Here is a 25,533-nt window from a genome sequence, read left to right on the forward strand (position 1 = left end):
GCTTTTTTTAATCTTTTGCTACACTTCTAAATCATTCAGAAGTTGAGATGCATGATCATGATTTATCTGCCCAGTCCAAGCAACTAGAAGTGTAACTGTTGTTCCTAAATTTTGGGTCTTTTATATCACAAAGCAGCTTAATTTTTAAGCTTATAGGTGGTGCAGGTAGCAACATCTGTCGGTTAGGTTGCCTGATACTTTTCATAATAAGACCATGTTCTTCTTTTCATGTCCATTCCATGTTAGGTGTGTGCCCGTCATGTTCACTGCTGAAAATTTTTCCCTCAGTGGTATCTGTCGGGCCGTCTCTAACGCACTCTGGAGCAACGCACTTATACACTGGTACAAGGGATGCTGCCAGCCCCACAACCTCTCAGTTTCAACTTACGCCCGGGATGGTTACCGAAACAACCTTTCTTGCTTTCTTCCCAGTGGTTTTTGGACTCTATCTTCGTTTGTAATTTTTTGTAGTTAGCGTTCGTGTATATCGTTAGTGTAAATAGATAGTTCCTATCGTTGAGGCACTTTTTAGCCCCAGGGGACAGGTATGCTCCGAGCTTCAAGCCTTGAGACAAACCTATGCCTGTGCGCGCCTAGAGCATTAGTCCGGTGCAGGACTCTCCACCGACTCCCAGAAGCCACTGCTGTGCCAGCAATCTGATAATGCCATCAACCCTAGAGGCTTTCCAAGTGGCTAGGGACCTTCTTTCTCTGCCGGTCCCTTCAACTCCAATGGGACACCTATCTGCTCTGGTGACCGGAAGGAGGAGGAGACAAGGAGTGTCGGGCTCCTTCCCAGCACTGGACCCCCCGGCACCCTCTAGGGGCAAGCCTTCCCTGATCTGGCATCTCAATCACCAGTCCATTGCCAGTCCCTGGAACCCCAGCGTGGTATGGAGGTAGAAGCAGGTACCGATCCACAAAGGTCTCTGAGAGAAGACTCCTCTTCTGAGTCTGAAGGGGAACCTTACGTGCCTCCTAAAATGCGTCCCAGTAACCAGCTTATGCACCACCAGACTTCAGTGACAGTCCTCGTGCCAACACCTGGACAGTGGGTCAGTGGCCAATGCAGTGGCCTCACTGGAACCCCTGGGGTTTTCCCACAGTACCGCGTCCTCCCTTCTATTACTCCTGCTTGGTGGTTTCCAAGAGATGGGCTACTGCTCCTTCCCACTTGGCACCAGACCCCAACTCAGGTACCCATGTCCAGGAGATGGCTCCAGTGGACATAGTTGAGGAATAGGAAGACACTTCTCCTCATCCACCTCAGACAGGGCAGTTGTGGGACTCCATAACCTGCTTTGTCATGATAACTTCAGAGTCCATCAGGGCCTTTTTAAGCAGGTCATTGCGAACCTGGGTCTGGAAATTGAGGAGCTCAAAGAGACATCACACAGCCTTAGTGATATCCTGGCTGCTCCAGCTCCCTCCAAGGTGATCTTGCTCATTAATGAGGCGGTGATGGGACCTGGCAAGGCCCTATGGCAAACTCCTTCTCTGCCCCCCACTTCAAATAGGGCAGAGAAATAGTATTGTGTGTCAGCAAGCAGGTTCAAATACCTGTACTCGCATGCCTTTGGTGGCCTGCAGAAAATGAAAGGGATAGTCAAGCACTACCCCTAAGCAAAAAGACACAGACTAGACCATTTCAGAAGAACTGTTGAATAAACCTGTTGTCTTCAACTACATGTCTCCAACCAGCAAGCTCTGCTGGGGAGATACGATTTTAATCTGTGGGACTCCTTAGCTAAATTTAAAGACTCCCTGCCCCAAGATTCAAGGCAGGAGTTCACCGCCGTCTTGGAGGAGGGTAAGACTGTGGCAGCCAGGACCTCACTCCAGGCAGCTCTGGATGCTGTCAACTCTGCAGCCAGGACAACGGCCTCCGTTGACACCATGAGGCGTTCTTGGCTCCAGTCCTCCAGCCTTCCTCACGAGGTCCAACAGTCTATCCAAGACTTCCTCTTCAAAGGCTCTTCTGTTCTCGGACCTGATGGACATGTAACTTCACGGCCTGAAGGACTCGAGGGCCACACTATGATCCTTTGGCCATTATGCTCTGTCAGCTTCTAGGAAGCACTTCAGGACCCAGCAGCCTCCTCAGTTCTCTGTGGCTCCAAGACAGGAGCCCTACAAAAGAAAAAGGAGAGGTTATAAACGGCACCAACCATTCCCGTCCACTTCAGCGTCCCAGTCGGAGTCTCAGAGATACTCCGACAAGCCAAGCAGGCTGTTGAATGTGCGCCCGAGGGCTCTGTATCAGTCACCGTTTCAGATCCGCCCCCCTTTTTATTTTTGGACTGTCTGTAACTCTTCAGGCCAGCATGGTCATACATAACATTGGGTCCTGAGTACAGTGACAGTTGGCTATACCCTTCAGTTTTTATCCCTCCCTCCCTTCCATCCCCCATTCCCGTCCCTCTTCAGGGACCCTTCTTACAAGCATCGCCTTGTCCAGGAGATGCAATCCCTCATACGTATGAGGGCTGTGGAGGAGGTTCTTCAAGACTTGAGAGAGAGAAAGTGTTTTACTCCTGGTATTGCCTAATCCCAAAGACCAAAGGGGGCCTCTGGCTCATCTTGGACCTGTGTCACCTCAAAAAATATCTTCAAGAAGCTGAGGTTCCGCAGGGTCTCCCTTGCCTCCATACTTCCTTCCCTGGATCCAGGAGACTAGTATGCCACCCTGGACTTAAATAACACATACTTTCACATTTCTATCTTCCATGGCACAGAAGATTTCTCAGATTTATAGAAGGTCAACACCACTACTAATTCACCACTCTTCCCTTTGGTCTATTGGCAACCCCTTGGGTTTTCACGAAGTGTACGGTGGTCGTAGCAGCCTTCCTCAAGTGGCAAGGTGAACAAGTCTACCTGTACCTCGATGACTGGCTGATAAAAGGTCGGTCACAGGCTCAAGTACAGAACACATCAGCATGGTCCAAGTCACCTTCCAAGCACTGGGCCTACTGATAAACTAGCAGAAGTCAACTCTTGTCCCAGTTCAGAGAACAGAATTTATTGGGGCAGTGCTCAACTCAATCCAGGGCAGGGCCTTCCTGCCGGAGGCCCATTCCAGACCATGTTGGGCCTGATATCCAGTGTCATTGTCCACCTAATCACAACAGCTCAGGTTTGCCTCAAGCTACTGGGGCACATGGTGACATGTACTTATGTGGTTTAGCATGCAAGGCTGTGCCTCAGGCCCCTCCAGATGTGTCTAGTGTCAGTTTACTCTCTGAGCAGACACTACTTGGACTCAGTGCTCATAGTTCCTCCTCTGGTCCTCGCCTCCCTGGACTGGTGGAAAGACCCGAGATCGGTAATAATGGGGATGCCCTTTGTTACCCCTCAACCATCGATTATCTTAGTCTCAGGTGCGTCACACCTAGGGTGGGGAGCCCACCTCAACTACCTCAGGTCTCGGGGCCTCTGGTCCCAAGAAGAACTCTCTCTGCACATAAACGTCAGGAAGCTCAGGGCTGTATGCTTAGCATTCCAAGTGTGTGTTCCCCAAATCTCAGGCAAAGTGGTGCAGGTTCTGACAGACAATACTGCAGCCATATTTTACATCAACAAACAGGGAGGAGCTCGATCTTTGGCCTTGTGTCAGGAGGCCATCCATCTGTGGGACTTCTGTGCAAAGCACTCAATTCATCTCAAGGCGTCACTTCTCCTGGGAGCCCAGAATGTACTGATGGATCACCTCAGAAGTTTTTTCCTCTCACCACAAGTGGTCCTTTCACCCAAAGGTCACCAGATTCATCTTCCAAAGATGGGGGCCTCCCCAGGTGGACCTGTTCACTACCAGGCAGAACAGGAAATGCCATCAGTTTTGTTTGCTGCGTGGACACAGTCCAGGCTCCATTTCCAATGCTTACCTGCTCCCATGGACAGACCTGCTAGTTTTCCCCCAATCCCCTTCATTCACAAAGTCCTAAAATCAAGTGGGACAAGGCAAGAGTTATTCTGATAGCCCTGGCTTGGCCACACTAACATTGGTTCAGCTCCTGGATCTCTTGCTGACAACCGCTCTCTTGCTCCCACTCCATCCAGAACTGATTTGACAAGATCACTTGCAAAGCTCATTGCTTCGCCTGAGCTGAGCCTCCTAACTGCATGGATGCTGTATGGCTGAATCTTGAAGGACAGACTTGCTTGGAATACGTTTGGCAGATCTTGTTAGGCAGTAGAAAGCCTTCCATCAGGGCTACCAAGTGGAAGCTTTTCTCTCTTTGGGCTTCTGAACATGCTCTATCTCCATCTCTTTCTTCTCTTCAGTTTATCTCAGACTATTTGCTCCACTTGAAGCGGCAAGGCCTGGCCCTCTCATCTCTTAGAGTGCACTTAGCAGCCATCTCAGCCTTCCACCCTCCAGTGAAAGGCAGGTCCATGTTCTCAAGGGGCTGGAGAGAGTATCCTCAGGTCTGCGAGCCCCCATCTCCCCTCAGGGGATTTAAACCTGGTTCTGTCAAAGCTCGTGGGTCCCTCCTTAAGGCATTAGTATTGTGCATCCTGCTACTTCTCTCTTGGAAGTCACCTTCCTGGTGGTGATCACCTCAGCCAGAGTCTCTGAAATCAAGGCCCTTATGTCAGAACCGCCCTACACAGTGTTCTTCAAGGACAAGGTCCAACCTTGTCCCATTCAGCCTTCCTAACAAAGGTGGTGTCACAATTCCATAACAACCAGACCATTTTCCTACCAGTCGTCTTCCTGAAACCTCTCAAGCGCCCTGAGGAATGATGGCTTCATTTGCTGGATTTTAGATGTGCCCTCCTCGCCGTTTATATTGAGAGGAATAAACCCTTCTGCAAATCCACACAACTCTTCATTGCAATAGTGGAAAGGATGAGAGGGCTACCTGTGTCAGCCCAGAGGATCTCGTCTTGGATAATTGCCTGCATCTGGGCTTGCTACAAGTAGGTGAATGATCCTACCTCCAGTCATCTTAACTGCTCATTCCACAAGAGCCCAGTTAGCGTCAGCAGCATTCCTTGTGTTGGTCCTAATCCAGGACATCTGCAGAGCTGTGACCTGGTTGTCGGTACATATCTTTGCATCCCACTATGCCGTCAGCCAACAGGTCTGAGATGACCCAGTTTTGACAGAGCAGTGCTACAGTCAGTGTGGCCATGAACTTCGAACCCACCTCCCCGGGGTACTGCTTGTGAATCACCTAGCATGGAATGGACATGAGCAAGCACTTGAATTTAAAATTGTTACTAGCCTTCCGTAACTACTGTTCCGCAAGATGTGTTGCTCATGACCTACCCTCCTGCCCCTCTGTCGGAGTCAACTGGCCAGATGGAACTGAGGGGGTGCGGGGCCGACAGTGTTCCTTATATCAGTGCATAAGCGCGCAGCTCCGGAAGGCGCTACAGCCAGCCTGACAGATACCACTGAGGGAAAAATCTCTGGCAGTGGTCCTCGCAGCACACATACATCTAACATGGAATGGACATGAGCAACACATCTTGAAGAATAACAGTTATGAAAGGTTAGTAACTGGTTTTTTTTCACTTGGTTATAATTTTGCCGAACTTTATTCATTTGGGCTGACATGTTCCATGGTAGGTATCTGCCTCAGGTTGAATATTTTTGGGGAAACTTCACTCAAAATGGTTCAGTTGCATCTCAGAATATGGTTTGGGGAAAACAGTTTTGCCCATATTAAAAAAAATATATATATTCCTACAGCAGTTCTACTGAGAAGCTCTAGCACCTCCGTGCATTGGCCCCAGGACTTGAAATTTGATAGGAAGTTTGGCATGGAGTCAGGGATGTACCTTTTACTGTCCCTGTGAAAATTTAGCAATGCTTATGAGCTTCTGAAAACCTCAGCAGTTATATTATCAGTAGAGACTTGTTAGAGCTTTGCAGCTAAATTCACTGAAGATTGTCTGCACTTGCACAATCCAGTCCTGGGCTACAGAATCTGAGTAGGACTCTTCCTGCAATTGCTCTTCCTGGTAGCCAGAGACTGTTGTGTTGCTGGGAACAGGGAGGCTGTCCTGTGTTCTCAGTGCTCCCCCTGCAGGTGCCCCAGCAGGAGGAGGAGGGAGCTGACTGATTAGAATGCAGAGGGATGAGTAACTGGGCCTGAGGAGTGGCAAGAGTGAGGACTGGAACAAAGGGCCATGGGACTTGTCGGTGGATTGTGGCAAGACACTGAGGTTATGGGGAACTAGGTCAAGTTGCTGAGGCAGCTGGTGGACTGGGATGAGGATGGGCTGGAGGGCAGAAGGGGTCGGGCTTGTTGGAGGACAGGCATGATGGTCTGTGCCCACTAGAGAACACTGTCGCCATAGAACCTGGAACAGAATGCAGGATTTCTGAGATTCACCATTCTTCTAATGGCAGCAAATGTCTGCTATCCACTTGCAAAGTGTGTGCCTTATCTGCTTCTAGTGATTCATCCACATAGAGGTCATCAACCTACTACTGCTGTCAGTTACTTCCCTACGCTCAATGTTAAAGGTCTGTGCTGTGGTTATAAGGGTTCTCAACTCTACTGATGATCCATGGGAAAGTCAGTATGGTTCCACACAAAGGAATTTTTTTCAGATTCCTTTTTTAGAAACCTCTGAAATTACACACAAAAAGGGTCATTAACATGTTTGGTTGCTAAATGAAGCATTCAGAAGTTAGGAAATGACAGAATAAAGGTTGCCTGTGCAGTCTTAATTTGGACTCCGTGTGCTCTTGTGTTATGATAGTCTTTAAATTACATGATCACCTACTATTTCTTCCACAGGATCCCATGTCATTCGGGGCACAGGATGGAGCGTGCTCTGAGAATGAATCAGAGTTGTTTAGTAAATGAAGCTGTTGTCTGTAAGTCCTCTTTGTCTCATTTGTTGCCAAAGATGGAAGATGTGTAGTGAATGAGGCAGGAGGCTGCAGGCAGAAAAAGGGTAGTCTTATGGTTAAGGCATGCTACCCTGGAGAACTGGATTCTGTCCCTATCTTTACCACCAATTTCCTATGGAATATTGGGAAAGTCACCTAAATGAAACTTTTCAGAGGTGATCACTAATTGTGTGCTCATCATTTTCTGAATGTCCAACTTGAGACCTTGTGGTTTGATTTGCGGATGTGCTGAGTGCTCACATTTACAACTGAAGTCAATACGAGTTGTGCTCTGAACACATGAAGTGCTAAAAAATGTTAAATTCTCTGAAAAATTAGGCCATAGACATCTCAAGTTGGACACAGTGGAATAGTGTATGCTTCTGACAATCTTTGTGCATTGATTGCCTATCTATACAATGGCAGTTCTAATACGTTATCTTACAGGGGTATTATGAAGGAAAATTAATTAATGATTGTCAGATACTATAGTGATGAGCACCATAGAAAAGGGTGTGAAGAAATTAATAAATCCTTGTTCAGAGCAGGGTTTGAATAGTGTACAGTAAATAAGGCATTGGGCCGTATGTTGAATAACGATGATGAAAGCAGCTCATTCAGTGAGCATCGTCTACCCAGTGCACTGAGTGAGGAAGGGGTCCTGTGAAAATCATGTAAGTTAAAGACCGTACCATAGTGCGTACACACGGGGGCCTAATGCAGGTTGCATTCCTAACTTGTGAGTGCTTCGTTTGAGTTGGTAATATACTTTTGCATGTAATTTAGAAAAAAATTAAGAAAATGTAGTTACATTTGGTTTCCTCTTCACCAACAAAAGTGTATACATGTGTGTAATATTAATTATGTTCATGGATGCATGTTGCATTCTCATTTGCTGCCAGTGGTTTCCTTTATGTAAACAGATGAATTGGGAGATTTTTCTAATAGCTTGAGATTTTTTCACAATTAAGTTTTACTTTTCTGTTTATTTTTTTAAAAATCCCATAGTGCTGGTTGAAAACCATATCCAGTCTGAGTGTGATCATAAAAACCTAAGGAGGTAAAATCATATTTCAAAGGCATGATGTATTTGTGAATGTAACCTGTTGTTGTTAGTCATTAAATGCCTGTTGATGCAAATATTTGCAGTTTAATTATTAGATTTAAAATTTACAGACAAAGAAAGCTGTTTCCTACTTCTCAACATTTTCAACACCTACTTGCACAGAAGTGTAACACATTCGTACAGTTCTCCTCTACCCCAAATAGAACAGTTAAGTATTAAGGAGTTCCAGGACCTTTGGCAATATGCTGATCTGTATAATATGACGCTGTTAAAGTTGGCCTTTTTTAAATGATTTTTAAAAAAAATACATTGCTAGTATATTTTGCAACTTGTTTTGCTAAAGTGATTTATCCTTTTCGTACAAATTTGCAATTTTTACAGATAAATTTGACATTTATTTAGTTCTGCAGTAAAATGGCCTTGTCTTCCAGAACTTGGTGTTACCTTTTAGTCTCTGGATGGTGAAAACTTTTACATATTCTTTATATAAAAAATGAAGGCACTTTTTTTCATTAAAGTGGTAATCCACCTCTCTGAGCGACGGTAGCTAGGTTGAAGGAAGAATTTTTCCATTGACCTAGCTGCATCCACACAAGGAGTTAGGTTGGTTTAACTGTGGCACTCAGGGGGTGTGAATTTTTCATGCTCCTGAGTGATATAGCTAGTCTCATCTAAATTTTAACTGTGGACTAGCTCTTAGAGTTTAATTCCTAAAACTTAAACCTTGAAATTCAGTGTTAGTCTATTTACATTCCCCTTACAAGAATGCTAACAGTAGAAGAATAAACAGAACACAAACCTTGGGAAAACAGGAAATGGAGAGTCAGACTTAAAGTTGACACTCTTCAAGGGGAACCCCTGTAACATTGGAGGGATCGGATTGTCAAGGGATTGTGAGGAGCTTAGCTAGCAGCAATATTGGGAGGGTGAGCTGAGAAGTCTTTACCCAACATTGGAAACTTAGTGCAGAGAGAAGGGGTTCTGTACTTCCCTTCTCTGCAGGAGCTAGGGATAGAGGCGTGCCCTCCAAGTATTCCGTCTTTGAGAACCTCAAGAGGCTTGCTGCTACAACTGTGTACCTTCTGAAGTCATGATGGGGAGGAGGAGTTGGTGCAAGAACTTAAAATTGAGCAGGGCTATCACCCTGGTGTCAGGAATGTGCCTTTTACTGTACCATGCAACTCCACCCAAGTTTGGCCAAGTTAAAAGCCTCTGAAAAATCTCCATGTTCACGTGCTCAGTAGAGGTTTAAAGTTCAGCAACAAAATTCTCCACAGATTGCATATGAACTAAGAATACTCGCTCCGTGCACTGCTCCTGCATGCCAGCTGAACACGTGAATAATTTTCACTGAGCTACTGAACATGCTCCATTCTGGAGTTGCAGGGGCTGAGCTTGACTTTTCCTGCAATTGCCCCTACCAGCTGCAGCTCTGGACACCAGAACTGAGAACAGGGAGCCTGTCTCTCCTATGTTCTTAATGCTCCTCTGCTGGTGCCCAGGAAGTGAGGAAGAGGAGGAAGCAACCTGACTTCAATGCAGAGGGGTGAGGAGCAGGAGCTTGGGGACAGGGATGGGAACAGAGGACGACAAAGAGGCCAGGGAAGGAGGGACTATAAGCTGGGAGGGAAAGGGGAACAAAGAAAGAAACAGGGGAGGAAGGAGCCAGAATGGGACAGACTGCTAAACCACATTCCTCGGCTGTCAGAATAACTGTGAAACCCACTGGCAAACCCACAGACGCTGGCAAAGTGTCTGTCTCTCTCTCGTGACTGGTCCACATAGAGGATAGCTTACTACTACCATTTACTTTATTTGCTCAAGTAATAGAGAAATCTGCTATGGATCTGAAGGTCTCAATCATGCTGATGAATCATGTGAAAGTTAGTACAGTTCCAGGGATGGATGGATTGTTTTTCAAAAACCTAGTAAATTGCATAGTCTGTGCAACCCTTATTTGGCCCCTTTGTGTGCACTATGATGCGGTCTTTAATTACATGATCAGAAGCCATTTTTCAGGGTAGTGCTCAGCTGCCTTAATTTTACAATCATCCTTTTTCTTCCATAAGTTCACTGCCTCATTCACTACACACCTGCTAGCTTCTGCAACAAATGCCAGGTATGCTACAGACAGCAGCCCAATTGACTACAGAACCCTGATTATCTCTAGAGCAGATCCATCTTGTGCACTGAATGAGGTGGGGTGCTGTAATTAAAGTATCTGTCATAATACGTATGTACCTGCTAGCTTGTCTTCTCTAGGAATTTTACCTCAAGTTAGTTAACTTGAGTTAAGAACACCCTTTTTTCTAGTGAAAACAAAGCCTTGTGATTCCTGTGGTCAAGCCAAGATTTTGAACCCAGGTCTGCATAGTCCCAATCCAGTGCATTAATCATAAGGCTGCTATTACTCCTAAATCTCACAGAAGTAAGGTGTGTTCTATACAGACCTAATTTAAGTGATTTGTCTGGCATCACATAAGAAGCCTGTAATAGAGCTCAGGACAGGACCAAGATAGAGCCCCGTCCGTTGCCTTAACAAAAGGCTATCTTTTTTTCTTCTTGCAGCCCCTCCTTCATTCAAGGCACACAGTATAGTGCCATTATGTATAACTATTCACAAGGGGAATTCAGCTTTGGCAGATTCATTTCAAAAGATAGTGTGGCTGAGTGGATGGGACTTGGATTTGCCACATAACTGACTTGGGTTGTGTTCCCAACTCTGCTAGAAGTAACTGAGAATTTACATAAAATCATCTTATCTGCAAGATGCAGTGTGGGGGGAGAGGGGGGAGGGTGTGTTGCTTTTCCATAGGGTAGTGATGGTCTTGGTTGATAAATATTTCTATGCAGACTTGAAGTGACTTCCCTGAGCTCCAGTGTTAAAGGTCTGTGCTGTGGTTATAAGGGTTCTCAACTCTACTGATGATCCATGGGAAAGTCAGTATGGTTCCACATAAAGGAATTTTTCTAGTGAAAAATCTCCTGGTGCTGTATTTTAGGAATTTTACCCTCCCTCGCCAACCCTAAAAAAATTCAATAACTTTGTCAGGTTTTGCAGCTGTTTCTTGGTGACAAACTAGATCGCATCAGGGGAAGTCTAGTGATAAATGTGGTTTGTGCCCAGTGTTTTTCCCTATGTCTTTGCAAAAAGGCATAAGGTAAATAAAATTTTCTTAATTCAGTTTATTACTTAACCATTTTTATTCCAAAATAAATGTCCACACAGACTTGCACTGAACTACAAAACTGGTTTTAATTCAACATTGTTTCAGTGCAAATTTGTGTTTAGACCAGCCTGTTTTTAAAAAAGGATAATTAGGAGGAAGTAGAGGCTGTATCTTTAGAGCTCCTTGTCCAAATGACTCCATATTTGCAACCAAAATTGAATTCTGAACCCTCTATTGCTATAGCACATTTCAAACCAATCTGACTATGCATGTGGATTTAGAGAAGCTTGAAACTTTTATATTAAACAGAAGGCATGTTGCAGTTTTATTATTGTGTGGCTAGTAGCCACACTACAGTAACTTTAAAGTGTATTACTTAAGGCAGCCCTAAACCAGACCAAACAGACTGAAAGAGAATGAAACAGCTGCATCACGTCACACCAGTTGGAATTACTTTACTACTTTTACAAACAACATATGACATGATTGAAAATTTTTAACATTATATATGACTATGTATTTAATAATAATTAAATTATAAGCCTTAATCAGGTTGGAGCCTCGTTGTGCTAGGCACCGTACAAACGTACTTACTCCAAAGAACCTACAATCAATGCAAGATAAATAGGTGGGTGAACGAACAAGCAGACAGGGTAATAGTAGGGTAATAGTAATAGAATGTTGCAACATAGACTAGATGTAGACACTTACTTTTACAGCTTGTATTCAATCACAGATCTGTCTGGACCCTCCACTTGTAAGGGACTGTCCTACCCTTGCTGTCTTACCCTTTTTAAATAGCCCCTTATTACTACTACTTATTAATAAATACAACTCATTTACATAGTAGTTTAGATGTACTCAGTGTTTTAGAGAACATAGTCCCAATAAAAGTGATGTATTTAGTTGCAGTCTGTAATGTGAACTAATATATATATAGAAATTGAATTGATTGCCATGTTTTCTCATTGTGCATCAAATCCAATGGTTCTCAAACTTTTTGTACTGGCGACTCCGCACATAGCAAGCCTCTGAGTGTGACACCTCCCCTCCCCCCCCCCGCAAGTTAAAAGCACATTTTTTTATATTTACACTATTTTAAAGTGATATTGCGCGTATATTTGTTAATATCACTTTTCACAGCAGACTTACTAGCTACCTGGGAGGCATGTGCTTGCGACCCCCATATAATAACTTTGCAATCCCCTGAGGGGTCATGGTCCCCAATTTGAGAACCACTGAAATAGATAAAAAGAAAAGGAGTACTTGTGGTACCTTAGAGACTAACCAATTTATTTGAGCATAAGCTTTCGTGAGCTATAGCTCACTTCATCGGATGCATACTGTGGGAAATACAGAAGATGTTTTTATACACACAAACCATGAAAAAATGGGTGTTTATCACTACAAAAGGTTTTCTCTCCCCCAACCCCACTCTCCTGCTGGTAATAGCTTATCTAAAGTGATCACTCTCCTTACAAAGTGTATGATAATCAAGGTGGGCCATTTCCAACACAAATCCAGGTTTTCTCCCCAACCTCCCCCACAAACCCACTCTCCTGTTGGTAATAGCTTATCTAAAGGACGAAGGACAATGTAAGGAGAGTGATCACTTTAGATAAGCTATTACCAGCAGGAGAGTGGGGTGGGGGAAGAGAAAACCTTTTGTAGTGTGTTCTGTGGTAGAGGCACGCCTTACTTTAAAATCTACTTCATATAGTGTGTTCATGGTTTGTCTAAAATTTTGTGGTATTTGAGACGAATACAGTGCAAGGGATATTTGGTTTTGGGTGGTGTTTTGTTTGTTTTTTAGTCTTCCCCTTACAATTTTGACTGTAGGTTTTGTAAAAGCTTATTTTCAGAAATTGTAATATGTGGCTAAATTTAACTTGTTTTCTATTAATGTGAGAAAACTTATTGTCGAGATTTTCTTGCTCTGACCCTTTAGATTTTTTGCGTGATTAATTTTTTCTTGTTTTTTTCCACAAAGAAACAGGCAGTGAAAAGTACAAAAAAGGTAAACGTGTTGTGCTTGTATGTGTTTCCAAATACCACACGGTTCATTGGATCACCATTAGAATTATTCAGTTACCCAGTTTTGCAACTTGTCAAAGCTGCAAAGCCAGACAATACAAAACCAGACAATACTACATAGACATAACATGTTAGACCCTTTAGATTTTAATGCCGATGAAATACTTGATTCATACTTTATTCAGAAGTATAATAGGATGTCTGGTCTTACATGGCTGAAACTTTCTTGTGAGAAGCATGAAAAAGCATTCTTATGGAATCATTTTTCTGGGAGGATGTTAGCTTTCATCTTTATTTATCAACTGTTGCAGTATGGTGGATAATAAATTAGCTAAAATTGGACTTTGTTTGCTGATATGTATTGCAGCTTTACTGGTACACCAGAAAGCCAGGATGGAGCGACTTCAACGTGAACTCGAGATTCAAAAGAAAAAGTTAGATAAACTAAAATCGGAAGTCAATGAAATGGAGAATAATCTGACACGAAGGCGCCTGAAAAGATCGAATTCTGTTTCCCAAATTCCTTCAGTAAGTCCAAATCTCTGTATGCTGTAAAATTCAAACCATAAGCATGATCTTTCATAATAAAATAAATGGCACAATAATTTATTTAATGGTACATTGTATCTAGAATTAAATTGGTAGTTCGTGTTGTTCCAAATACGGATATAACAGGTATAATATGCTCTACATAGCAAGAACCACGAAGTTGGCAATTATGTTGCACACTAACTGAACTTTCTCAGTGGCTTTCAAGGATAGTACCATGGAGACCACACTTCAGTAGGCTAGTCTGAAGGTCTCAAAGACATGAATAACTAGAGCTTCAGTCTAGAATCTCAAGTTTACAATCTGTTTCATAGCACACCTTCTTCCACCAGCATTCTAGCCACCTTCTCCTCTCATGCTTCATCTGTCTTGTCAATTGTATAGCAAGATAATATGTGAGGATAGTTTAAAAGGGAGCTAACGCTTTGGAGGCAACATATCATTTTTGAAAGAAAAGGGGTCATAGTATCTTGCCAGCCATCATGTGGTGGACTACTAGCAGTTCCTGAATCTATAAACTGAATCTGAAACAGTTATTAGTCTGTAAAGGGACAGTAATTCAGTAGTAATTCATCTGTGAGCATGTGTGCAATGTACTTGGCCTGAAAGACCTAACAATAAAGCCATGACAAAGGGGTGACTGATATATCTCCAATCCAAAAATAAGCTTAAATGTACATCCACCTATACGTGAATGGTGATTGATGCTGAAGTGGGAAAACTCAGTCTAACAGATTTGTTTTTTCAGCTGGAAGAAATGCAACAGTTGCGAAGTTGTAACAGACAGCTGCAGATAGACATAGATTGCCTAACCAAAGAGATTGATCTTTTTCAAGCAAGAGGTACAGTATGCTTTCTCAGTGTATCAGCAACTGTAAACATCCTTTTTTATTTTATTCCCCCCCCATCTCAGCCCAATGACACACAAATAAAATATCAGACTAAACTATCACATAAGTTATTTGCATTATCATAATAATATAGTTATGGTTATAAAAATACTTTCATTCTAAACCCAGTGTTATGGTTTTATAATCTCCCCATTACCTACCCCTCAAATAAAAGTCAGGGGTTGAAATTTATCACACCATGCTTGCCATAAGTCTAGAAGTAAATTATTTTGTAACTTTGGAAAAATCTAGTTGGCTATTTTTTGAATTACGGAGAATGAAAAAAGTTTCTCGGAATGCATGGCCAGCATTCCTCACTTTTTTCTGTCCGTTATCTAACCATAGGTAGTTAAAACTGTGCTTCAGATTCACTTCCAGTATGTCCTCCCTCCTCATCTGCAGGGCCATAAGACTTTTTTCCCCCCTGTTGCTTTTGGATTCTTTGGTCATTGAAGACCAAGATTGTGCATCTGCAGGTAAGGAAGAAGAAAATAGGGATTTAGCAAAGATAATGGTACAGTGAGGTTTAGAGCGCCTGGACGTAGCTGAGAAACAGAAAAAGAGAGGATTGCTGACATCCAAGAAAATAAGTCATTGGGTATGGTTTGAGATTTGATCAGATTTATTTTGAAGGTTTGTAGAACTCAAATGATTGGCATTTGAAATGCCAAACGTAGCATACAGTTAATATTCAAAGGTAATGCATGCTTTCTTACGTTAGAAAAAAGATAAGTTGTGAATGATTGAAGAAAACTTTCCAATGTGTTTCAGTACACACCTTTTTCTTTTTAAAGAGGAAATTAAAACGAGAAAACATTTATGAAACCATTAGGATTGAGAGGTTAAAGATATAAAATGAAGGAAATTCAAATTAAGTAATCCCCACTCAGCAGCTCAGCAATAAGTTGTACGTAGCTTTTATACATTTGAGTGTGTGTCATAATTGTGAGTTTAATTATGGTTAGGGAGCTCAGAGCTTCTGTACAGTAAGTTATCTAAATACATAAAACATATTGTATCGTAGGAAATAATGCCTTTCTTTGGACTGTAATAAAATAATTACCTTTAAAAAACCAAATACGTGAAAGATGCAGGTGAAAATTACCAATATAATGCTTTAATTGAATATTATTTAGGGAGTCAGTCTGCCAACTAGAGCTGTTGACTGAATCAAGCTTCCTGGATTCTGTTCCCATCTCTGCCATTCACTTGTTGTGTAATCTTAGAGGGAAAGTTACTTAGCCTGTCATTGCCACCAGTAATATCTTTCTCAGACCTGTATTGATATCTTGGTATGAAAGGCGCTAATGATGTACATAGTAGTATTATCATTTGTAACCATTACAAAAAAATTGTGCTTTTATGTCCAAAGGTTTTTGTTTTAAAAAAAACTGTTTACCTTTTTTTCAGGACCACATTTTAATCCCAGCGCTATTCATAATTTTTATGACAATATTGGATTTCTAGGTCCTGTGCCACCAAAACCCAAAGGTACTGTTTGGATTTAGTCCTAGCATAAATAGAGTTATACTAAAATCTTATTTTACCTTTAGCAACACATGCTGTAATACTGATTCAATCTGAATATTGATTGTGGTGTCTATTTTCAAAAGCATGAATGCCACTAAGTTTATGTCTACACAGCAATTTAAGTCTGGGTCTGAGCACAGGCTCAAGCCACACACATGCACCCTGTGCGTCCACACTGCAAATGTGCTAATCTAGGGCTCAGACCCAGTGTCCCAGTGCATAGGACCCAGGGTGTGAGCCCTGTTGGTTTCCTGTGTGCATATGGCCCTAGCTTAACTGAGGTCCCAGAAGTACTCCAGATGTATCCCAGAGTAACTGGGGGCAGAGGAGCAGTGCTGCAGGCAGCCAGCACAGCAGCAGGAAGCACCATTAAATGCTGAGCGCGCTCCTCTTTCCTGCTCCTCCCCCAGCACCGGCTCCTCCTCTTTGCTGTGTGGAGCTTGCCTGGAGCTTGCCTGGTTCGGACATCCCTTAGGGGAGGATCTATAAATGGAGGTTCCCTATGTCCTAATAAGGAGAAGAAGATGGAAAATGATCAAATACAGGGAAGATCTGATGAGAAACAGTCAAATGAAAAAAAGTCCCATTCAATTACGTCATGCAAAAGGGGACAGCCAAAAAAATGACAAGTTTTTAAAATGCTAGAAGTCTAAATAATAAGATGGGTGAACTAGAGTGCCTAGTATTAAATGAGGATATTGATATAATAGGCATCACAGAAACCTGGTGGAAGGAGGATAATCAATGGGACACAGTAATACCAGGGTACAAAATATATCAGAAGGACAGAACAGGTCGTGCTGGTGGGGGAGTGGCACTATATGTGAAAGAAAGCGTAGAATCAAATGAAGTAAAAATCTTAAATGAACCAAACTGTACCATAGAATCTCTATAGATAGTAATTCCATGCTTGAAAAATAAGAATATAGCAGTAGGGCTATATTACATACCACCAGAACAGGATGGTGTTACTGACTCTCAAATGCTCAGGGAGATTAGAGAGGCTATTAAAATAAAAAACTCAATAATAATAATAAAAATAATAATAATGGGGGATTTCATTTATCCCCATTTTGACTGGGTACATATCACCTCAGGAAGGGATGCAGAGATAAAGTTTCTTGACACCTTAAATGACTGCGTCGTGGAGCAGCTAGTCCTGGAACCCACAAGAGGAGAGGCAATTCTTGATTTAGTCCTAAGTGGAGCACAGGATCCGGTCCAAGAGGTGAATAGAGCTGGACCGCTTGGTAATAGTGACCATAATATAATTAAATTTAACATCCCTGTGGCAGGGAAAACTCCACAGCAGCCCAACACTGTAGCATTTAATTTCAGAAAGGGGAACTACACAAAAATGAGGAGGTTAGTGAAACAGAAATTAAAAGGTACAGTACCAAAAGTAAAATCCCTGCAAGCTACGTGGAAACTTTTTAAAGACCCCATAATAGAGGCTCAACTTAAATGTATACCCCAATTTAAAAAACATAGCAAGAGAACCAAAAAAGAGCCACTGTGGTTAAACAACAATGTAAAAGAAGGAGTGAGAGGCAAAAAGGCATCCTTTAAAAAGTGGAAGATAAATCCTAATGAGGAAAATAGAAAAGAACATAAACTCTGGCAAATGAAGTGTAAAAAATATAATTAGAAAGATCAAAAAAGAATTTGAAGAACAGCTTGCCAAAGACTCCAAAAGTAATAGCAAATTTTTTTTAAATACATCAGAAGCAGAAAGACTGCTAAACAACCTATGGGGCCACTGGACGATCAAGATGCTAAAGGAGCACTCAAAGACGATAAGGCCATTGCGGAGAAACTAAATGAATTCTTTGCATCAGTCTTTACTGTTGAGGATGTTAGGGAGATTCTCAAACCTGAGCCATTCTTTTTGGGTGACAGATCTGAGGAACTGTCCCAAATTGAGGTGTCATTAGAGGAGGTTTTGGAACAAATTGATAAATTAAACAGCAGTAAATCTCCAGAACCTGATGGTATTCACCCAAGAGTTCTGAAGGAACTCAAATGTGAAACTGCAGGACTACTAACTGTCGTCTGTAACCTATCATTTAATTCAGCTTCTGTACCAAATGACTGAAGGATAGCTAATGTGATGCCAATTTTTAAAAAGGGCTCCAAAGGTGACCTTGGCAACTACAGGCCAGTAAGCCTCACTTCAGTACTGGGCAAATTGTTTGAAACTATCGTAAAGAACAAAATTGACAGACACATAGATGAACATAATTTGTTGGGAAATAGTCAACATGGTTATTGTAAAGGGAAATCATGCCTCACAACTCTACTAGAATTCTTTGAGGGGGTCAACAAGCATGCGGACAAAGGAAATCCAGTGGATATAGTGTATTTAGATTTTCAGACAGCCTTTGACAAGGTCCCTCACCAAAGGCTCTTAAGCAAAATAAGCAGTCATGGGAGAAGAGGGAAGGTTCTCTCATGGACTGGTAACTGGTTAAAAGATAGGAAACAAAAGGTAGGAATAAATGGTCAGTTTTCAGAATGGAGAGAGGTAAATAGTGGTGTCCCCCAGGGATCTGTACTGCGCCCAGTCCTAACATACTCATAAACGATTTGGAAACAGTGAGGTGGCAAAATTTGCAGATGATACAAAACTACTCAGGATAGTTAAGTCCCAGGCAGACTGCGAAGAGCTACAAAAGGATCTCACAAAACTGGGCAGCAGAATGGCAGATGAAATTTAATGTTGATAAATCAAAGTAATGCACATTGGAAAACATAATCCTAACTATACATATACAATGATGGGGTCTAAATTAGCTGTTACCACTCAACCCAAAGAGATGTTGGAGTCATTGTAGATAGTTCTCTGAAATCATCCACTCAATGTGCAGCTGCAGTCAAAAAGCAAACAATGTTGGGAATCATCAAGAAAGCGGTAGATAATAAGACAGAAAATATAATATTGCCTCTATATAAATCTGTGGTACACCCACACCTTGAATACTGCGTGCAGATCTGATCACCCCATCTCAAAAAAGATATATTGGAATTGCAAAATTTTCAGAAAAGGGCAACAAATATGATTAGGGGTATAGAGTGGCTTCTGTATGAGGAGAGATTAATGAGACTGGGACTTTTCATCTTGGAAAAGAGGCGACTAAGGAGGGAGATGATAGATGTCTATAAAATCATGAGTGGTATAGAGAAAATAAATAAGGAAGTGTTATTTACTCCTTCTCATAATACAAGAACAAGGGGCCCCCAAATTAAATTAAATAGGTAGCATGTTTTAAAATAAACACAAGAAAATATTTTTTCACACAATGCACTGTCAGCCTCTGGAACTCCTTGCCAGAGGGTGTTGTGAAGGCCAATACTATAACAGGGTTCAAAAGGGAGCTAGATAGATTCATGGAAGATAGGTCCATCAATGGCTGTTAGCCAGGATGGGCAGGAATGGTGTCCCTAGACTCTGTTTGCCAGAAGCTGGGATTGGGTGCCAGGGCATGGATCACTTGATGATAACCTGTCTATTCATTCCCTTTGGGGCACCTGCCATTGGTCTGACCTAGTATGGCTGGTCCTACGTTCTTCTGGAGCAGGGAGTGAAGTTGACAGGCAGGAGGTGGCTCCTGGGTGCTGGGATGTTGCAGGTCATCCCTATGCTGAGCCAGGAGCCCTGCCACTCCCCTCCCTGCAGGGCAGCTGCTTGGTCCTGCTTCATTCTCTGGCCATTGCTCCCACCCTCCCTGGGGCTGCATGTGCAGGGGCGCCAGGGCAATGTGCACGGTAAGTGGGAGCCAACCATCCAGGATTGTCCTGGAGTATCCAGGAATTCAAGATTGTCATGATGAAACCTCCAGGAATACGTCCAACCAAAATCAGCAACTCTACCCAAAACTTCCCTGCAGCCTCCCGTGGATCCCTTATCCCTGTCTCATGAGGTTGGGCAGGGACAAGGGATTCTGGGGGGTGAGGGGGTGCTGGAGCACACTGTACCTCAGACCTTGGGGATGCACTTCACCGCTCTGCAGCCAGCAGCAGCCAGGCTGGGGGGTGGTGTTTTTCCTCTACCTTCATTTTATGTCAAATTTCAAAACAGACAAAAATAAATAAAAATACAAACAAACAAAAACACCTTCATTGAACATCCCATTTTAAAAATTAAGTATTGCAAAGTTTCATTTTAATAGCTTGACAGCCCTGGAGAGAGACGTCGTAATTATCCTCAGAACAGGTGCACAGGGGCATTTTCATGCAGGGAGGCTGCATTGACTCAGCCTAGAGCTGGTGAGCCCAATTCTCAGATTAGATGATAGTTCAGCATAAATCCTTCTCAAACTGCAGTCATTCTACTGAGACAGCCACCAAAGGAGCTACTTATGCCATTTATATGCACGTGCTCCTTTTGGGCACAATCCCATCAGTAGGACCATTACAGTTAGGAAACAGGGTGGGCAGTAGAGTTTTCCCACAGTGCACCACATTCCTAGGGCTAGAGTGTCGACATTGCAGGTGGCAGAATGGGAGAACTAGGCACTTTGGGATATGTTTACTTTGACTCGGGTCTGTGCACTGCTTTGTGGATGCCAGTGCCCTAGGTTTGAGCATGGGTCAGAACGTTCTTAATTTAGCATTAAAATACAGTGTAAATGCTCAAGCCCAGGGTTCCCTGACACAGTTCAGCTGACTCGAGTTACTAACCCTAGTCTTACATTGCTGTGTAGACATAGTCTTAGGTACCTAACTCTCATTGAAAGTCAGTGAGAGTAAATCCTACCTCTGCATGCTTTCCTTCCTTTTCCATTTCATTGTATACATTCTCACATTTTCAAGGAGGGAAGAAATTAATACAGAGGAATGATTACATTTAGTATGTTAAAATAGATTTATTTATGAAAAATACATGGGTTGGATTATGATTAGTTTTTTTTAAGTTGGTCATCTATATTTACTTAATCTATTGCATAGTTCTAAGTAAACTAGGCTAGGTGGCTTCATCACAGCCCCTAGTGAAAGCATGTTGCTTTAGAAAAGAACAATGTTAGTACAGAATTCCAAGGAGGGTATGCCAAATTTCTTGTGATCTCCATGTGTGATGGGTATTCTTAATGGCTTCTGAGCTTTTGAAGCTCTTCCTTCAGGTTCTTGCTTTATACACTATTTGAGAAGAGGCTAATTAAAGAATTTTGGCACTGACAAACCACTCACTTCTGACAGTTCATGATTTCCCAGAAACTTTTGTAAAGCGTGTATGGCACATATTACTAAAGAAAACTAGGAGCTATTTTAGCAGCATGCGAAATACGTATGTACCTGTGTCAAAGAAGTGGGCTTTCCTTATTCTAGACTAGTGGAAGGTAATGGCACTGTAGATATGATAATATTCTCCTTTCCTGGGAGCAGTCAAGTAGCTCAACTTTGCAAGCATACTTTTCTGATGGTTCTCTGATGAGCTGCCTTGTTGTCATCGAATATTTTGCCCAAAGACTAATAGCAGGATTATAAGGTAGAGTATAAATGAAAGCTTTTATAGCAAAGAGCCAGGGAGAATGGATTTAAATCACTGATTTTAATCATGATTTAAATAAGCAAGCAGGAAATCTTGAGTTAAATAATTATTTTTAATCTTGGTTTGCATTTAAACTTCTTAGTTATTTCCCTAAAGAAAGGTTGATTCTCTTTGGTTGGAAACCATTAAAACACGTTGATTTGCAACTAAATATAGCCTTACACTAAATTTGGAACTACTTTTTTCACTAACCAGGAGAATGCACTATGTCTATACGATTATTTAAGCAATCATCTACCTTAATGTACATTTATTCAGATTTTACATTTTTACATTTTTGATCGTTGAAAAATGATGAATGATTCATTTTTATATACTAGATTATTATTAATTTTTTATTTTTTATTTGTGTCAAGCTGCATTTGGATGGAAATTGAAATTCAATTAAAATCCACAAGAATAGCATTTTAAAATTGTTTTTATTAGTTAAATAAAACTACCTTAAGCATACTCGATACAAAAGAAAAAAGTAAGTGTATCAAAACATATTTTTGCATGGAGAACTAGCTGATTCATTAAACAAAGGAATAAGTCTTAATGAATAGAACTGATTGTTTCTGGCCACCATGTCTTTCAAGATTTTAGAACTAGTAGATCTCAGTCTCTCTCACATTTGTTCTTATTAATAAAATGGAAGTGAGAAAATCAACTTTTCTGCTTTGTCAAATCCCAGTTGAAAGTACATTGAGTGAACTAATCATTGAACTGAACTAGTTGAAATAAAAACAATATTCTCTGCATCTGCAGAAGAAGCTACTGCTATCAAAAGCTGGCTTAGTATTTAAACTCTAATTCCAGATACTTAGCCTGATTTCTATCAGTTCAGTGTTTTGACTTTCATTAAAACCTCAATAGAAAACATATACCATTTGAATATTGTTTTTTATTTTAATTTCAATTATTTTAATATAATTTAGGCCTTAATATAGGTTGTCATGGTTTCAAATTTAATTTTAAATATTAATTTTTTTAAATGTATTTCGTTAAAATTTAAAAAATCTGATTTTTTTTAATTTTTGGTTTTTTAAGTTCATGTTGCAAAAAGCAGACATGATTACCCTTGATATTTAAGTAGCAACAACTGTTAAATAAGTTGGTTGTCAGATGTTATGTTTAAAATACCATGTCTTTATATTTTTAACTGACTATTTCTGTTAAGAGCATAAGGCATTTGTTAAAATAAATTATTGCAACACTTTTAAATAAAAACTGAGGGCTCTGCATTTTAGAAGTAATTCATAACATTTAACTTTAGAATGTGAGCATTTTCCAAAGGAGATGCATGCATCTGGGGATGGGCTGCACCTCTCTAAAGAGGATTATGAAGAGTGAGTGGGCGTTAATTTCTGAAGTTCAGAATGCAGACTAAAACATTTTAGTCTGCCAAGTCTGAGGGGGAGAGAGAGGTTTCATGCTTCCTGGGGCTGAAAACTCAGTGAGTCACATTTGGTGAGTCAGCTGTTTTTTAAAATATTCAAAAGTGGAACTGCCAATGCTTAGTTGTACAGTCTGAGAATTAGCATAGCAACCAGATTTTCTGTGTTTAAATAATGGTGGGTATTTTTTAAAATTTACCATAATTCAACTCAGTTGTGCTTAATTTCCCTAGAGGGCTGATTTTCTCTGATCGCTGTAGCAGCTGTCATGTGAGTGATTTGCCATAGAAACCTTACAACCCCTAGTAAAACAGTTTTAAATATTTTTGAAAAGTTAATATTATGCATCATTTACAATTCAGATAATTTATTCCTAATGTAGTTAAGATTTGTGTGTATTCCATATCTTATCTGCTTTTGTTAATGACAAAATAAGTTTTACAGTTTTTTACTCCTGTTAACCCTACAAAGCCAGTACAAACAGGAGATGCAGATTTTATTCCCTCTGAATGATGAACTTTTTACAAAGTTCAAATTAGTTGTACCTGTACCAACTGCATTGAAGGCAAAGGGGTTGTAGAGGTGTCGTGAGGGCATAATCTGAAAACCCTGCGTTTGCATAGGCATCGCAGAAGGCCTAATTTAGCCTGTAGAACCTTTTATTACAAGTGCTAATGCTTGAAGTGGAAAGACTCTGACCTTGTTTCTGAGACCAGGATGAGTTTGCAAGGCTAACAGGAAAAAAAGTTTATTAAATTGAGAACATGTGATCTGGAAATCATTGCAACTAAACATGGAATCATATGTTATTTTTAGAGTAACTTTTCAGAGTTCAGACATACTTTAAAGATTTGGTTCTGTTTTATAAGTGCAGATCTGACTTAACTGTTACCAGACCATGCTAAAGCCTTAGTTTAGCTTGAACCACACCTTAACTGTATCGATGTGGAGGGATGTTGTTTCAGCAGTTTGGGATAGCCCCTTGTTGGACCAGACAGGGAAATGTTAGATGTTCTGAGAACTTCAGTGTCATATGGGCAAGGACTTTAAGCTCTGCCAAAACCATAGCAGATGCCTGCTGAGTATGATTAGAAGTGACTGTTACGAATCACAACTTTTTGATTTTTTTCCCCCAAAGTGAGCGAGAACATATTAAATCTGCATAATTCAAAAGCAGTGAATTTTTAAGGGTTATGATTAATTATAATTAATAATAAAGATTTGACTGTGCCTATTGTGCTATATCGTGGTTAGGTTATAAGTCACTACTGTTTTTGTTTGTGTGCCTCACCTATTGCAAAAATGCTTACAAATCGTGTTCTGTAATTTGTTTTTATAATGATGAGAATTATTTAGGATTCTAAGTCACCATAGAAATGTATTCAGGAACAATGAAAATAGTGTTGTTTTTTTAAATAGCATTAAAATACAACTTTGCCATTTAATAGCACCGTATAAAATATTAAAATCCAGCTAGTTTTTAAATACCGTTAAGGCTTTAGGACATGAGTTATTGGACATTGCAAATGTTTCTTACATATTTTTTAAAAGTTATTTTAAAAAATTTAATTTCAAAAACTGCCAAATTAGTCCTTCATTTACTTTTCAGTTTCGCATCTCCTAAAATGAGAGAGATCAACCATAACAGAAGTGCTTACTTAGTAGAGGAGGGCCCAGTTACAAAATTTGGTTCTATGTCTTAAGTTGAACACTCCTAAGATTTAGAGTTGTTCAAATCTGAGAGGTTGTTTTGGGCTTAGCTCCACAGTTTAGATTTGCACTTAAAATACAGTATAGATAATGATGAATTTTGGCTGTAAGTGTTTGGAGAAACTTGTATGTTTCCCCATTCACAAAAGTGAAAAATGATTCTCTTAGAATCTGTGATGGTGGTGATGGATATTTGTTGTGAATAAACTGAGAAATGTTGCATCAAAAAGTTACAAAATAAAATTTTAGCAGTAAGTAAAGATTCTAACAAGCTATAGTGAAGTCTGACCATCTATCAAAGTGTTTGCCGTTGCCATTTCAAGAGAGTAATAAGACTATACATATAATGAAAAGCTAAACTTTGTATCTGTAGTAATGAAATGAATCTGGTTAGGAAAGGGTGAAATACTGAGAGGTGGGATATGTATAGCATATGTGTATATAATTAAATACTGTTACCTGTGCTGCACTGAAATTAACGCACAAAGTGAAGATGGTGCGTAATGTAAATTAGTGTATCTCACTGGAAGTGTGCAACACCAGTGGTCTGTGATCAGCACTAGCCACCTGTTGGTTTCCAGGTAATGGGATTTTTAAAATCTATAAAGCCCTATGGCATCAACTTAGCTGTTTGGAGAGACTGCATGTTTCTCTGTCATTCTGCTGGAATTGCAATTAGTGGAGGCACTCAGCTGAAGCCCTCCTTGCTCTGGTGCTCCCCACAAGTGACCCTCAGCTTTGGAATCCCCACCCCCACCCATGTGTTCCCCTTAACCTTAAATACCCAAAGACTGTTGATAATGGTAT

At 41.0% G+C, this 25,533-nt stretch overlaps 1 protein-coding gene across 5 annotated transcripts in view; it reads left to right on the plus strand.

Annotated features, from left to right (window-relative positions):
• The window catches only part of TAB2 (TGF-beta activated kinase 1 (MAP3K7) binding protein 2), a 142,688-nt gene that overhangs the window by 113,623 nt on the left and 3,532 nt on the right, over positions 1 to 25,533 (plus strand). For 4 of the 5 annotated variants that reach the window (XM_048844255.2, XM_075126800.1, XM_075126797.1 and 1 more), the window contains 3 exons: positions 13,491 to 13,651; positions 14,421 to 14,514; positions 15,973 to 16,053. In XM_048844255.2, the coding sequence (XP_048700212.2) occupies positions 13,491 to 13,651; positions 14,421 to 14,514; positions 15,973 to 16,053 (336 nt within the window). The remainder of the gene's footprint in view (positions 1 to 13,490; positions 13,652 to 14,420; positions 14,515 to 15,972; positions 16,054 to 25,533) is intronic. The other variant, XM_075126799.1, reaches the window with a different exon arrangement.

Source organism: Caretta caretta, chromosome 3, assembly GCF_965140235.1.
Source record: "Caretta caretta isolate rCarCar2 chromosome 3, rCarCar1.hap1, whole genome shotgun sequence".
NCBI lineage: Eukaryota > Metazoa > Chordata > Testudines > Cheloniidae > Caretta > Caretta caretta.